The 15,075-nt window shown below is 30.5% G+C and overlaps 1 protein-coding gene across 3 annotated transcripts; it reads right to left on the reverse strand.

Moving 5' to 3' along the window:
- Window positions 1-140: 140 nt before the first annotated feature.
- LOC129953376 (43 kDa receptor-associated protein of the synapse) lies at window positions 141-8,703 on the reverse strand. Of its 3 annotated transcripts, none has more exons than XM_056066522.1 (9): window positions 8,601-8,703; window positions 7,167-7,301; window positions 7,024-7,106; window positions 6,792-6,958; window positions 5,821-6,483; window positions 5,653-5,751; window positions 5,382-5,573; window positions 5,109-5,308; window positions 141-4,853 (listed from the first exon to the last, which is right to left on the reverse strand). In XM_056066522.1, exons 2-9 carry the CDS (start codon window positions 7,202-7,204, stop codon window positions 4,451-4,453), a joined length of 1,845 nt encoding a protein of 614 aa, XP_055922497.1. In that variant the 5' UTR covers window positions 7,205-7,301; window positions 8,601-8,703; the 3' UTR covers window positions 141-4,450. The 3 variants fall into 3 exon arrangements, with proteins under 3 accessions (XP_055922497.1, XP_055922498.1, XP_055922499.1); XM_056066523.1 differs by lacking the exon at window positions 8,601-8,703 and adding an exon at window positions 7,542-7,664; XM_056066524.1 differs by lacking the exon at window positions 8,601-8,703 and adding an exon at window positions 7,416-7,541.
- Between the last annotated feature and the right edge of the window lie 6,372 nt (window positions 8,704-15,075).

Raw genomic sequence — 15,075 nt, forward strand, 5'->3', positions numbered from 1 at the left:
CTTCCGCTCGTCCAGTTACTTGTTGTTTTGATTCACAATATCAAATGGGTTAGGACATAAGGTTGATTAATTCCAATTGAATTGTAAGATTTGATCGATATTACATACATTTCTACTATGAAGACTACGATAATGGTAACACAAATCATAGTTTAGATAATTTATTTAAAACCTTAAAAAAATGGAATTGAATGTAAATAAAACAATTTGTTTTTTCAATGTTCAAATTGACGAATCGTTGATGACCATATTTTATTTTCTTCTTTTGTTCTATAGTTTTTGAATTGATTAAAAGTTTACATTATGCTCTTCATTCTTCTATCTATTGACATAAATTCTTTTGTATGACAGTTTTTCTTTAAAATATATATTTATTTATTTTGCAATAACATTGTGTTAAATAATCCTGTTTGTTTGATAAAACACACAACAATAATTGTCTATAACAGAAATATATATCTTTGTTGACTCATTTAATTTAAATATATATATATATATATAGGTATGTATGTACTCTTCTTTGGTATTTTTTATATTTAGTTTTCTTATTCTTGTCTTTAATTTTAACTTCTTGATTTACATTTAGCTCACATATCACAGTGTGAAGTATATATATATATTTTTTGAATGCATATATATATATATATATAATGTTTTTTTTTTTAACATCTGCATAGGAAAAATGTGTTTTAACATATTTATTATTTTTTTTTGTTTTTTGATTTAACAGAGTTTAAAACTTTTTATATGAAAAAATATCTCTTAGTTTAGATATATGTACGTAGTTTAATTTGTTCTTCTAAAAAATATCCTTGTTATGTTTTAAATAAATAATTAACAACTTTTTAAATTGTTTAATATGAATATTTTTTTCGTTACACTTAATTCGTTTCCTTAAATTAAGAATAATTATAGTTTTTGTTTGCTTTGTATTATTATTAATATTATTAGAATTATGTTTTGTTAAAACAAAATGTTGTTAACATTTATATAGTTTTTATGTGGAAACGTTAATATTTTGTCCTTTTATTTTTGGAACATTTATTTAATATATCGGCATTATAGTTCTGTATTTATATATTTTTAATTTTATTACTTACATTAAATACATTTATCTTCAATTTAACTCGCAAAATCTAACAACACTTAAAATACTCATATATTTTATAACTCTTCTCTTGTATGTATACATATATATATATATTTTATATATGATATACATATATGTATGTGTATACTGTATACATAATATATATCGGAATGATTTGATTTAATAACTTTATCTAAGATAATAGATTATAGTTTTCTCTCTGTTAAAGGGAGAAATGGTTCTTGTTTATTTGAAATTAATTTCATAAAACTTTCTTTTTTTAATCTTATATTAAATCTATAAAGAATATATAAGCAATGCTTTACAATAAATAGTATTTTTTTGTGAAATTTTTGAGATTTAAACTTTTTCTTTAACCTTATTTTAAATAATACTCTTGTCAACTTTCTAATAAGTTTGTATTCTCTGTTTGGTTTTGGAAATATTTGGACTTAAATACTTAACACATATCTAGCGTTAAAAGACTATTTAAAAAATTTTGTGTGGATGGACAAATATACATATCTTAAATGTTTCTTGTTTAAGTTGTTAAAGAAAAACGAATGTGGCTGAAATAAAAGGTTCTTTTTAGGGTTTTGTTATCTTTTTATCTTTCACTGTGAATATTAGGGTTTATATTATTTTCTTTTGCATTCTGTTTTTGGTGGAGGAGGAATGTCGTGGCCTAAGGGCGATTTTTACTCCTTTTCATTAAGATTTATTCACCAATAATGAAAGTTGGAAGTTCGTTAAGAATGAACGCAATCTTGGTTCAACCATTTGTCTTACTTAAAGACATTAGGTATTTCACAAAATGTATTTCCAACATTTCTTGGAGATCGTCTTTAGCGTTCTTGTCATAGATTTCGACTTGTGTAATTTGTGTTATGATTTTATTTTCTTAAGAAGCTTTTGATGGCAATGTGGTTTTAAGCGTAATGACCCATACGTTATGGTCAACAGGTTATTCCAGGTGTTAAAAACTACTTAGGGCAAAAACTAAGATTACACTCATATAAGTAACAGTTGTCATTCTTGACAATTATTATTTTTACTACTTCCAGTAAAGCAACAAGCACATTTAATGGCACTACACTCGATTTCACAAGAACAAGGACGTCTTTACAAGCTCTCTGGTAATTTAATCACTGGAATTCCTGCCTATACTTTTATTCACATTCTACATCAAACCCACACTGATGAAGTTTTTAATTTTTCGATATGTTCTAGAAGGTTGCATTTTAATACATGAGCTATTAAGTGACAGGAGCCTATTTTGACATTATTGTTTAAAAAAAAACTAAGCATTCGCAATAAATGTGATTTGACTTTTATAATTGATAAAACTCGAATCACTACGTATAATATAATTTACTTTGTTGCGAGATCACAAAAATTTTAAGATTTTCAGGTTTCTTTTTAGTATTATTAGGTACGAATGTTTGTGTGTTTTTAGTGTTGGCTTTAACGTTTTTTGATGATTTTTTTTTTAATTTAACATGTACATGTTTGTTTTTTAATTTTTTTTTTCATTTTGTTGTTTAATTTTTAAAAACACATTATCTTACTATAAGTGAGTTAACGAAAAATGATTGTTTTGTTTTTTGTTGAGTTTTATTTTTTTTTAAATTTACTTTTGTATGATATAAGTTTTGACAAAAATAATATAAAGGAACTAGTACTTGTGTGTAGATACTTATGATAGTAAATATTTCATCATTTCAATTTAATTACTTAAATTTCTAAAATGTTCTTCATTTAATTATTCTTTTGATTCTTTGTAAACCTTAAAAGCATAAAGAAGAAAACATTAAATTGGCAGTGATATCTTAGTGCGTAAATAGTGAAATAATTTATTTTGAATACATGGTTTTACTATTTCCAAAAATATAGATTTTTGATAATAGAAATGAATTTGAAGTAAAATATTATGTTATGTATCTTATAATAATTAATTTTGATTGCGGAGTGGATATTTGAATGTTCTAAGTAAGTTTAAATTGATGCCTACGATCGAATTTCTTGTTCCCGCATCACTCGACTTTTTAACGAATTGGTAAAAAATGTATATTTTATCGAGAATAAAAATTAAAAATTAATTGTTGATGTTTTTTTTAATAGTTTATTTTAGTAAATATGTGGATAAATTGAGTTTTTATTCTTTCCTCACTCATTGCTTTATTAATTTGAGTAAATAAAATTGAAATCACACTTCATGTTCATTTTCTTTGTAGACGTATTTAAGTTGTTTTTGAATTTTATTAAAATTTTGGTTTATAAGTTTCTTAAAAGAGTTTTGAAATAATGTAATAAATACGGCTGTGCTATAATAAAGATAGAAACTAATAGGACTTGCGTGAACCAATACCAGAATCAACACTGTAACTGAAGGTTTCGTTTACATTTATTAAAAAGAAATTTAATAAATATACCGCTATACTTTACAAAATTGGTTTATAGGATGCTTATTTCATACACAAAAATACAATCTTCATTTCTACATTACATTTCACTCCTAATCGGTTTTGTGTTTTTCTTATTCTTGCAAAGATAAGTTTATTAACTTTCTCTTCCTGATTGTCGTTGTTAACTTTTCCTTACAATTTATTTTCTTTGGTGTCTTTCGTTTGTTCCTTTTAGTTAGTTTTATTATATGATTTTACTGATAAAATAAGATAATGTTTTCATAAATTTAAAACACTTAGATAATAGTTCACGAAAAGATTGAAGTATTGTTTATTTTTGTTTAATATAAAAATAGTCAGATGAACCTATTATTACATGCATAACAAAATATAAAACAAAAATTATAACTCGAGCTTTTATTTTATTGACTTAAACTAAAAATGTAACTGATAAAACGACTTCTTTTGAAACGCTGCAGTTCACATAATAGAACAATTGTTCTGAGTCTTATTTAATTTTCCATATTGTTCGTTGTATTAATGCACTTATTTTGCTTATGCACATTGACAACTCTTTGAAAAAGAAAACTTAAGGATTATAAATAAATTGAGTCATTAGCAACATTATTTTAGTTTTACTTGTTATACGTTTTGTTTGCAGCTTACTGCCACCGACCGTAATGAATCATGATGAAATATTGTAGGACTATTCTATCTTCGAAGTCTCAGTAAAATTTAACTTCCTATACAATTAATTATTTTTACATAAAATTGGCGTTTATAAAATCATCATTTCTTTTCAAAATTTAAAAAGAACAATAATTTACCTTAAAAAATATAATTTTTAGAATACACATGACTAAAAACTTAACTTTATATACCGAAATAATAAAAAATAGTCTTTTAAGTCTCACCATGGCATATCATTTGCTGATACTGCCATTTGCCCTTGGTCTCAAACTGATGATGTGGCATGACGTTCACTGTCAATTGTCAAACTGGACGCACGTAAACTTAACGATGCTAATGACAAATTACTTCTATATAATGTACTAGGTGATGATGTTACTAAGAAAGCATTACTATCTACTGGTGGCATAGCCGATAATGTGTTATTTTTAGCATTGCTACAGGTGACACCATTGTTGAATGCATCGTTGCCACCGCATTTTGAGACATTTGTAGGTGCATTGATGCCAGTTGTTGCTGGAACTGAACTAGCTGTTGTATTGTTGGCACCACCAACGATAGTATTCGATTCAGCATATAGATGAAGTCTAGAGCTGAGGACCTTATTACACGCTGGACATGCCCGTGGTACACCCTTTTCTCGGCGACGAAAAATTTCATGAGCACACCTATTTCGACAATAAAAGAGAAAATCCAGTAATTATCTCCTAAGTTACTGTTAACTCAATTTTTGCAATTGCATTTTTAAAAAGCATTTGTACTTAAATGTACAAAGTGAATTAGTTAGTAGGATCTTTCTTTAAACTGATTATTTATCGAGATGGTAAAAAAATAGTTTACATAAAAAAAACCCTTCTGATGACAGAACAAAAGAGTTTTTTTTTGAGGAATATTGTAAGATAAATGCATTTTGATGTAGCTACCTAGCATGCAAGATGTGTGCACAAGGCAATGCCTCCAAGGCATCAGCTTCGATTCCAAAAACTTCACCACAAGCCCCACAATTGAGTCCTAAAGCTGCTTCAGTTTGAGTAGCTAGACGTGAATGGGTATTGAACTGTTCCTCATCTCCCAAAGCTCGATAAATTAAGGCCAGGCGAGTACGAATTTTTCTTACTAAGAGCTTGAAATAGAAATAAATAAAATTATCAAAACGAAATATTCGCTTTATAGATTTGATTATCGTTTATGCAGACCTTAGCACCAATAGAGCTTGCTACCTCTAAAAGACGAGTGTTAAATTCTAAAGGACGGCAATTGCATATTTTTTGCTGCAGTCTTAAGGCTTCCAAACACCTAGCAGCACCATCCATTGCTTCCATCTGTGCCATGCGATCACCTAGTGCTGCCGCAGTTCCCATAGCTTGTTCGTATTGACGAAATGCCCTCTAAAACAAAAATATCAAAATAATTAGTCTGCCCTATTAAGTTAATTATTTTTATTATAGCTAATGACATTCTACACACATCGATATCTATTTTTTTCCTATAAATATCACCCATGACACGTATACTGCGAGTATATGTTGCCTGATCCCCAGATATGAGAGCGAGTCGTGTAGCTTCCTGAAGTGAATTTATCAAGACTTACAAATTTCTGTTCGACCAGCAAAATAATTAAAAATTCTAACTAACCGTACAGTAGTCATGGGCATCTCCGAAATCTCCTTGCTTGCGAAGAGCTGCAGCCATCCGAAGAAGTGCCGCACGATGATGTGACGAATTCAAATCTCCAAGCTGTAACGACCTTGAAAGATCATAGGCCTTTGAAGCATACGTAGCACTCTTGTCATTGTCTTGTAGACGACCAAATAATTCCGACAAGGCCACATAAACTTGCAACTCTAATGATGGATCACCGATTGATGTTGCGATTTTGTGCGCTCCCTGAAGACCTTCTAAGGCCCTCGAAAAACCACCCATTTCTAAATAGACCTTAGCAACCGTTAGATGTACCAAGCCACCAGTTTGACACTGTGTACCACATTCATTGTAGAGTGAATGGCGTGCATAACTGAGTGCACGTTCTAAGCCTCCCAAACGTTCGTGAGCTCTTGCCAAATTTAAATAAGTTTCCGCACGCATAGTTGGTGAGTCTAGCTCTTCAGATATGCCAAGTTGCCGATGACCAAATTCTATAGCTTCTCTATATTTGCCCCAATCCATATGAGCTTGATAAAGATAGCCGAGTAGGGTGAATTTGTCCTCACGCCTATTTGTCGATTTGAGAGCACTCCTCCATGTTCGAACTGCCGCATTTTGATTGTGCTGCTCGTAGAGTCGAAGTCCTCGTTCCATCTAAAAATTATTTCTGGATTATTTCTAATTCATTTTAGATTATTTTGTCTATATAGATAAAAATTGAATCGTTTTTTATGTTTAATGGGATTATGCTGTAATATTTTATGCTTTATCTAAAGTAACTACATTGCTTCATATAGAAATTATGGGATTTGGAGAGAAAGAGGTCGGGAGTCCCGATTTTTTTTACCAATTTATTTTAAAAGTTTGTTAAAAAACTTTGAAGAATTCAAAACTACAACTATGTCCATTTAACGTTAAACTAAGGAGATGACATTATGACTAGTTTGTTCAACTTAACTTACCTTTCGTCTTGCTAAATACTGCTTTAAGCTTCTTTGGCAAGCCAAAAAACAATTTATAACTGAATTCCGAGACCGCGAGAATCCATGACGAGCCCACAACGACGTACCGTCAGGACTTGACCCGTATCCAGCCAGTCGAGAAAAACTCTCATCCAGCTGACAAATGTCTTAAAATAAATAAATACGAAATATCAGCGAACTTAAATGAACAGAAATTTTTGCAAAATGCTACCAGTTGAATTTTCAAGTAGATAACGTGACCCATCAGGAGATGCTAGGAGGTGTGTTGCTGATAGATTATGACTATGCGGTATGCTAGAGGCATTTTTATATTTATAGCTTTATTTTTCTCTATGTGGTTAGACATTTTCTTACCTAAGAAGATCTCTCGAAGCGATACTCTCCCATGACATGACTCCCTGAAATATAATCTTACTCGATTCACCCTTTTCTTGTCCTATTGAAGTTTTGATTCTTCAGGTTGATGTTTTAAGATTAACTTTGGAAGCTCTGAAATTTATAAATTATTTAAATTTACATTTAGAGCCATATTTGTTAAAAACCATAGAACATAAATCATGTAATCAATTAAAAAAATCATAAAACTATAACAAAAACAGTTACTTCACTAAAACGACTTCATTAAATTCTTGCTTATTTTCATTAACCTCGAACTGTGTACATTGCATTTAAAGGCAGTGAAAAGATCTTAATTAAGCACACAAAAAAGAGAACAAAAGCCAAATCCACCTCTTCATATTATCTTTTCCACATCCCCTATTAACGTAAACACAGCTACCCATAATAATTTCTAGGCATTAATCTTTTTCACATGAAGATAAAAAAGTGGTAAGGACGACATTTATTGCTGTCAGCTTGATAGCCTATGGGGTTGATGATTGAAGTTTTTAGGTGGGTGAATATTTACTACTATAATGCAAAGATGAAAAAGTTTAGGCGGGGAAATTTCAAGACCACCAGCTGATTACCTACTCATACAATTTTTTTAAAGGCAAATTCCTGTGGTAGGTAGTGGTTTTCCAGCACTCTACAATTAACAATGAAAGTAAATGCAATGTCCTTGAAGCAGACAGCATTGTAGATGCACAACTTTGACCCAGAACACATATTTACGAGAACAGAAATAAACCAAAATTGTAGTACATAGATATGGAAATGGGGTGGGTGGAAATATAAAAGGCCCTGCTAGTTGCAGCAATGCTGCTTTAAATGTATGGGCATTTTTACATTGAATGAGGTACACACAGGTAGGTTGGTATACCACGATCTTGACGTCAATGAAGTGGTCTCATCGAAAAGACAGAGCATTAACAATTATCATTGACATATCAACAAATCTAAACAAGACGTACCTACAAGATTTCTTTGTTTCAATACACATAGGAATAATATTGTATGAGTATTTTTAGTGACCATTCATTAATTTTTTTCATTTTAAGACAACCCTAGCCACACCGCACAGATTGTTAATGATGCTGCCTTGGAAGCTTAGCATCGAACACAAAATCTGTTTCACTTCATATCAGCATCAGAGCCTGCCCTACAAAAAATGGGTTAAAGAATTGAATAAATATACCTTCTGGTGTATACACATCAGGGCTAACGAAATGTCAAAAGGGATATCTGGGCTACAGAGTTTTCTTTCGTAAAAAAATGTTGGTTTTAAATTCACACGATAATCTCATGTTTAAGAATAAATTATTGATCACATAAAATTACATTTCAGAAAAAGGGATATGAATTTATTATCACAAATAAAAGAATCATCAACAAAAGATTCTCAGATACCTGTTTCAATAATTTCCACTATACATCAGCTTAATTTTGTTTCATTAAACTTAGCTTAAAATTTCACACTAATTATTATTTATAAAATATTGTAACTTCAAAAACACAAAACAGATTATTTTAAGATCCTTTGTGGTTTTCCACAATAACAACAACAATTTGTTTTAAATTAAAATAACAAGCACAACCAAGATTTTATTTAAACTTTTATTTTGTTAATTTTTTAATGAATTTCAAAACAAGTTTCTTCAAAGATATGCAATTTGAATTTTTGTACGTGTTCCCGTCGTTACATCAGTAAAGTTTTAAATCATTTTTGAAATTATTTTATTTTTTCATAATAATTCTTTTTTTAAAGGTTCTATGGAAAATCGAACAAGAGACGAGAGCTTTATATTAATGAATGCGAACTGGAGGCGATTGATATAGTTTTGGGATTGAATGCACAATAGATACACACATATTTAACAAAAAAGGAAACCGAAACTATAAAAGGACCAAAAACAACAAGAAAAAGAATTTTTCTCTTAAAATGATGAGAGAGGAACAAATAGGAATAACGTTAACAATTGTTTTTTTTTTTAACATACGTTTTTTTTGTGTAGACTTTATTTTTCACACGCGGAAAATCCTCACAAAATAAAGATTTTTCAATACAAGACACAACGACGAGAGTAGTAAATTGAGGTTTAAGACGATTTTTCCTGCGCTCCGATTTGAATCCTTCTTCTTCTGCTTTGACTGATGGGATATCCTAACCACATCAGGAGATAATAAGGAAACAAGTTGCTCTCAATGCCAACAGAAGCGGATATGAGATAACGCGTTGCCAATCGTTATTGATTCTGCATATTAATAAACTGTAAATTTTGTGTTTAGATAAAATGCTTACCCTTTTATGGAATATCTGCGCTGAAGACGTCACTTCTTAACTTTGTCCCTGATAGACCGACAAAGATGTTAACATTTCTTAATGGCGTGCGGTCCAAAATGTATACAATTTTAATGATATCTTATTGACACCTTTCTCTACAAACTTTTCTTTTTAAATAAATTGTTTTTATATATTTTACAATATTACATGGACGACTGCGATTATACCTGACAGTAGAGAAGAGTAACATCCGAAACGGCAACGCCGTCGGATGGGTAAGATTTTTGTTTTCTTTGGATACAATTAAACGCATGCGCGTTAAAATTCAAGTTGTATGTGCATTTGAAAACGATTGTCAGTTTGTTCATGTGAATAATTTAAAGGATTCAGACATGAATCGAAATACTTAGTCTTTTGTTTAGAAAGAAGATACAAATTTAATAAAATAAAACAGGTTCTAAAATCTGCAGCTCATCTGCTCATCAATAGAGAGGCTGGAATTCGGAAATTAAAAAAAAAAATTCGTTCGGGAGACGGACACAAACCCGAAAACCCTGAATTTTCGAAGTTCCAAAACCCTGAAAATTCAGAATTCTGTCACCAACCCGATTCAAATATGATTTCCGTTTAGAATTTAGACCGGAATGGGGAACTACTCATGTGATCAATAAAGAAATTGCTTTAATTCGTATTTTCCAAATCTTTCAAATATCGCTTTGTGCATAAACTTTTTCAAACGATTGTATTTTTACTTGCGACATATAGAAATATGTCAAGTTTTGCATTCGTACAAAAATTCGAATTCAAAATAGAAAAGTCCTTGGCCTGATCCCGATTGACTTCAAATTTGGTTTAAGGCTTTTTTACAAATTTTTTGGTAAAAATTGTGAATTCGATTTTTCTTACATACAAACCAATACATTGTTTTTTAATGTTAACAAACTTTTTTTCTTCATTTGGCTCCTTTCAATATAAAAAAATATGTTTGTATTGCTCCAGAAGGGTACCCGCCATATTACCTTTATTTTGTTTTTAAATTTTCTCAAGAACAAATCAACCGATTTCAATAATTTTTTTCTGCACAAGCTCTTATATCGTCTTAATTTGATGATCAAAAATATCATTGTTTTGATTTTTTTAAAACGGGTCTAATTTTTTAAGAACTTGAAAGTAAAACGTTGAAATGTTTGTCATTTTAAAAATTAAATCTTTGGCGTTTTTAATATTAATTATTAATTGGGTTTGACAATTTCCTTATTTCTATTAAATCGAACATCATTACATTTATTACTCGTATATTCGTAAACTCAGACACCAAAAATTAAAAACTTCAGTCTAGACCATACACTGCACACATCCTTGCACCGGCATTGGAGGGATTGCGGACAAGCAGTTTTTGAGTTTCTGTTCAATACCATTTTGTTAACAGATAAAAGGCAAACATTTTTGAAAGTATTCAATCCTTGTTTGATCCTCATGGGTAGGGGTTATTTTTCTTTGTTTAAAAAGTGTGTACTCACCCATAAATTTATTTAATTACTTGTCTGCCACAGACTTGACTCTTGAGTGCGCACTGATTTAAACTAATGACAGATGCTTTTCAACCTTTATAATGATAATTTTACATTCGTTTTTAATTTCCAAGAATAAATCCATAAAATACAACATAGAAAATGTTATTCATTAATAAATCAAACTAATTAAAAAAAGACAAGTTCATACTACTAAAGATATTGTATTAAAACATTTCATCTTCAATTTCTTCAACAAGTTTAAATCCAAATTGTGTATCTTTCAAACTAAGCCATTTTATGAAAGAATCACAATCAAGACTTATTTAATCATTGAGCAGGTTCCCACAACATAAGGGACATAATTTTTTGCAGTCAACTGCTTTCTTGGAACATATATTTTGACCAAGTCTTTTGGTGAAGTGTCATACATTTCAATTTCGGAACTTTGCCAACTTTTAGTTGGTCGTACAAAAAGTACTAACAAAATAATTGTCCACAAAAAACGTCTCGGCAAGCTACAAATCCATCTCGCATTGCATTTTGTATTTTAAATAAATATTACCTATTTGCTTACCAATTTGACGAGAGTCCTTTTGCATAAAACTTCAAATGGAACTGTGCATTATAAAATAAATAAATCACAGTAATAAAGTTCAGCTTTTAGTTAATTGAGCAATCAAGATAAGCAGTCATTTTGACATAAGTGGAATTGACTTGATTGATAGGAAGAATTGGAAAGTATATGGAAAATGCAGAAAGAAAAATTGAGTGGGTGGTATTTGAAAATCTCACTAACTAATAAAGCCAGCGACTTGAATTAAATGTTATAATTTTTACTGTGAGGTGATACAAAGCTAATTATAATTTAAAAATAAATTAATTAACGGTTTTAAAAAAACTGAACATAATTATTTTTTACCTCAAATAATTTACGAACAAAAATTGGTTTTATGTTCAAAATAATTTTATACAACGAAGAATGAAATTTTTGACATCTGGTAAAACTGTAAAAAAAAATGAACTGACAGTTTACAAACAAAAATAATAAATAAATAAATTGGGTGGCGCGACAGTCCGTTGAGAACCAAGGCCTAGTGACTTACAACTCTCAACCATTCCTGTGTGCGAGTAATGTTGTCAGGAATGGAGGGGACCTACAGTTTATATGCCGACTCCGAACGGCTAATTTTGAGAAAGCACTTTTTCATGACAATAGTTAATCTTGGAGAATTTGTCAATTCCTCGCAAGAGGCAGTACCCATGAAAAGACTTTTGTTGGCATAGGCAGGGATCGAACCCAAGACCTCTAGCATGACAGTCCAACGCACTAACCATCATGCCACGGGTACCACAAAAATAAAAAAATTTAAAACAATTTTTTCAGCGTATGGTCTATACCATTTCAGAATTTTCAGAGTAGAATTTTTAAATTGAATAATCGATTCGATTTTTCCAATAAGGACCATCTCTTCAATTTGACCTCAGCTCAAAGCTTGAAATTTTCAGGAAGACAATTGTTTGATTAAAGATTAGATCCGTCTTTAAGTCTTTTTTTGTGTGTTACAACCAAAACTGTGATGCTTTAAGTTAAGGGCCTTACTCTGTTCTGTAAACAAGTTGCCAAGTACGAAAATTTCACTTTCGAAATTAGCAACCCGTAAGTAGTAGATTTCATTCCGTTACAGAAATGAAGAGTTCAAATATTTGTTTTCAAAAATGTTCGCTTTCAGAACAAAGCATAGAGTAGGGCCCTAGTATTTTACCAGCATGAAAAATCAAATGAATTTTGTTCACGAGTCCGAATATCAGATCTGGTTGCATTTTTTTTGATAACTTTAAACACTCTCGTGTTTCTTTTAGATTTGTTTCTCGTTTTGCCTTTAGTTACCTTGATGGGAGTAATAGATAGATTTTTATTTTCGTGTTTGAATTACATTTTATAAGCTATCGTACAGTTTATTATATCTTTCTACGGAATCAGTGTTTATAATAAATAAATAATTTAATTATTAAGTAATGCATTAAATAAATAAATAATTGAACAAAATTGTAATAAATTAAATTTATGAATAAATAAATTCATCTAAATACAATTCTCGTGTCACAGTGTTAGTTGCCATACTCCTCAGAAACGACGTAACCAATTTAGATGACATTTTTGGATACACTTTCGGTAAGTTTGAGAAGAGGTTTTTATCTATTTTTTATATTCCTAAGTGCTTTTGTTTAATTGCATCAACATCGTATACGGTGCAAAGATCTTACGATAGTTCTCAGTACTATGTACAATGAAGCATTGATTGCTATAGAGGATCTTTGCGTTATCATTGCCAACTTACCACTCAGTCATTTTGGTATGCATTTATTTTATCGAAATGCTTCTGATTTAATAGACACTGAATTGAATCATAAACTACAATATAATACTGTAGAAATGGAAGCGATTGTTCCTCGCAAAAATGAAGAACAAAGAACAATTTTTGAACACATCATGGCAGATTCTTTTTTTTTTTGGAAGCACCAGACGGAACTGGCAAAACGTTCCTTATTTCGCTAATTCTTGCTAAAATACTATCAAATAATGGTTACGCATTGGTTATTGCATCTTCTGGTATTGCGGAAACTTAATTGGATGGAGGCAGAACAGCTCATTCAGTATTTAAACTGCCACTAAATATTCAAAATAACCAAGACGCGGTGTGCAATATAAAAAAACAATCATCCATCGCCAGTTGCCACAGTGCTGAAACAGACAAACATTTTCCGTTATTACGCGTTCAACGTACCAGTGTGGAGAAGGTATAACTAGAACTAAAAATGCGTGTTCAAATGCTTCAAGATCCATCCGCTGAAACACTCTCAAGACAACTGTTGGATGGGTATAGGCGACAGAAAAGTTACTACAGATAAAATTGGATGCATACAATTACCGGTCGATTTCAGCAAGATTATTGATTCAAAAGATGCTCTCATTAACCATATATTTCCCGATGTACACAGACAATATACAAATCATGATACAACATTTGTTACCTGGAGACTTGGTGTCATACAAATCTATTGATAAAGTTTGTGCTATCGAAGCTGTAAAGCACTCCATACACAGTTCAACTTGTCTTTCAATTTAATGTCAATTCCATCAAATCAACTCGTGTGTGGGCTTGAATTTGATTTTTTTGAAGGTTAACGATTGAGTTGGAAGAAAATCAAAAGATTTTGAATTTGTTCAAGTTGGTGTGAATGTTTTCAACTTAGTTGAGGTGTGTGTAGGCAAGTCATTTGATTTACTGTCAAACCAAACGCATTCCATCTCTTTCTTAGCAAGAAATTAAATGAGATAAAAAAACAGAGACGTGAATAATCTCAATAGAATTATCTCTGTGGTCATGTCTGATGTCTCGTCTCTCTGGTTTCGGTGTGGTTTTGTATTTGTATTTATTTGTGGTTTTGTATTTTTTAACGAGAAAAAAATGATGTTTTGACAGTTGAAGCAGAAGTCTTTCAACAACGTTTATGTAGTGTGTTGCGAAGCATCAATTTAGTTGACAACTAAATTGAAAATAAAATTGAATCGTGTATGGAGTGCATAAGGTATTTTTAGCTTAAAACTCTTTTTTAATTTTAATATTTATTAATCAAAATGAAATGGAAAAATAGTTGGAAGCTCAAATTATCTATATACTTAGATTAATTAATATGGTATAGATTTTAATTGCAAAAAACATGTTTGGGCCGTTAAATTACGAACATTTAGTAGAATTCAATAAATTAGGCTCGCACAACTTGATAATTCTTCAAAAGCATCTTTGATACGAATTGATACAATAATCCGAGGTGAATTCTGAATTTCGTGGTGATTATTGTAAATTAACGAATTAATTATAATAAACTGATGTTGAACATGCTTTTTTCAAAACGAAAATGTACATTGGTTCGCTATCGACAAAATAACTACAAAAGTAAACCTTACAACTGACTTTTTCATCGAAAAAAGTTAAAAAAAACGTATTCACCTCTTCGATTTCTTGGTGCTTTGCAAAGTGACCTAGCCAACCGTATCATTTTGTTGTTGGTTTTTACATTTATT

This window comes from Eupeodes corollae, chromosome X (assembly GCF_945859685.1).
Source record: "Eupeodes corollae chromosome X, idEupCoro1.1, whole genome shotgun sequence".
Lineage (NCBI taxonomy): Eukaryota > Metazoa > Arthropoda > Insecta > Diptera > Syrphidae > Eupeodes > Eupeodes corollae.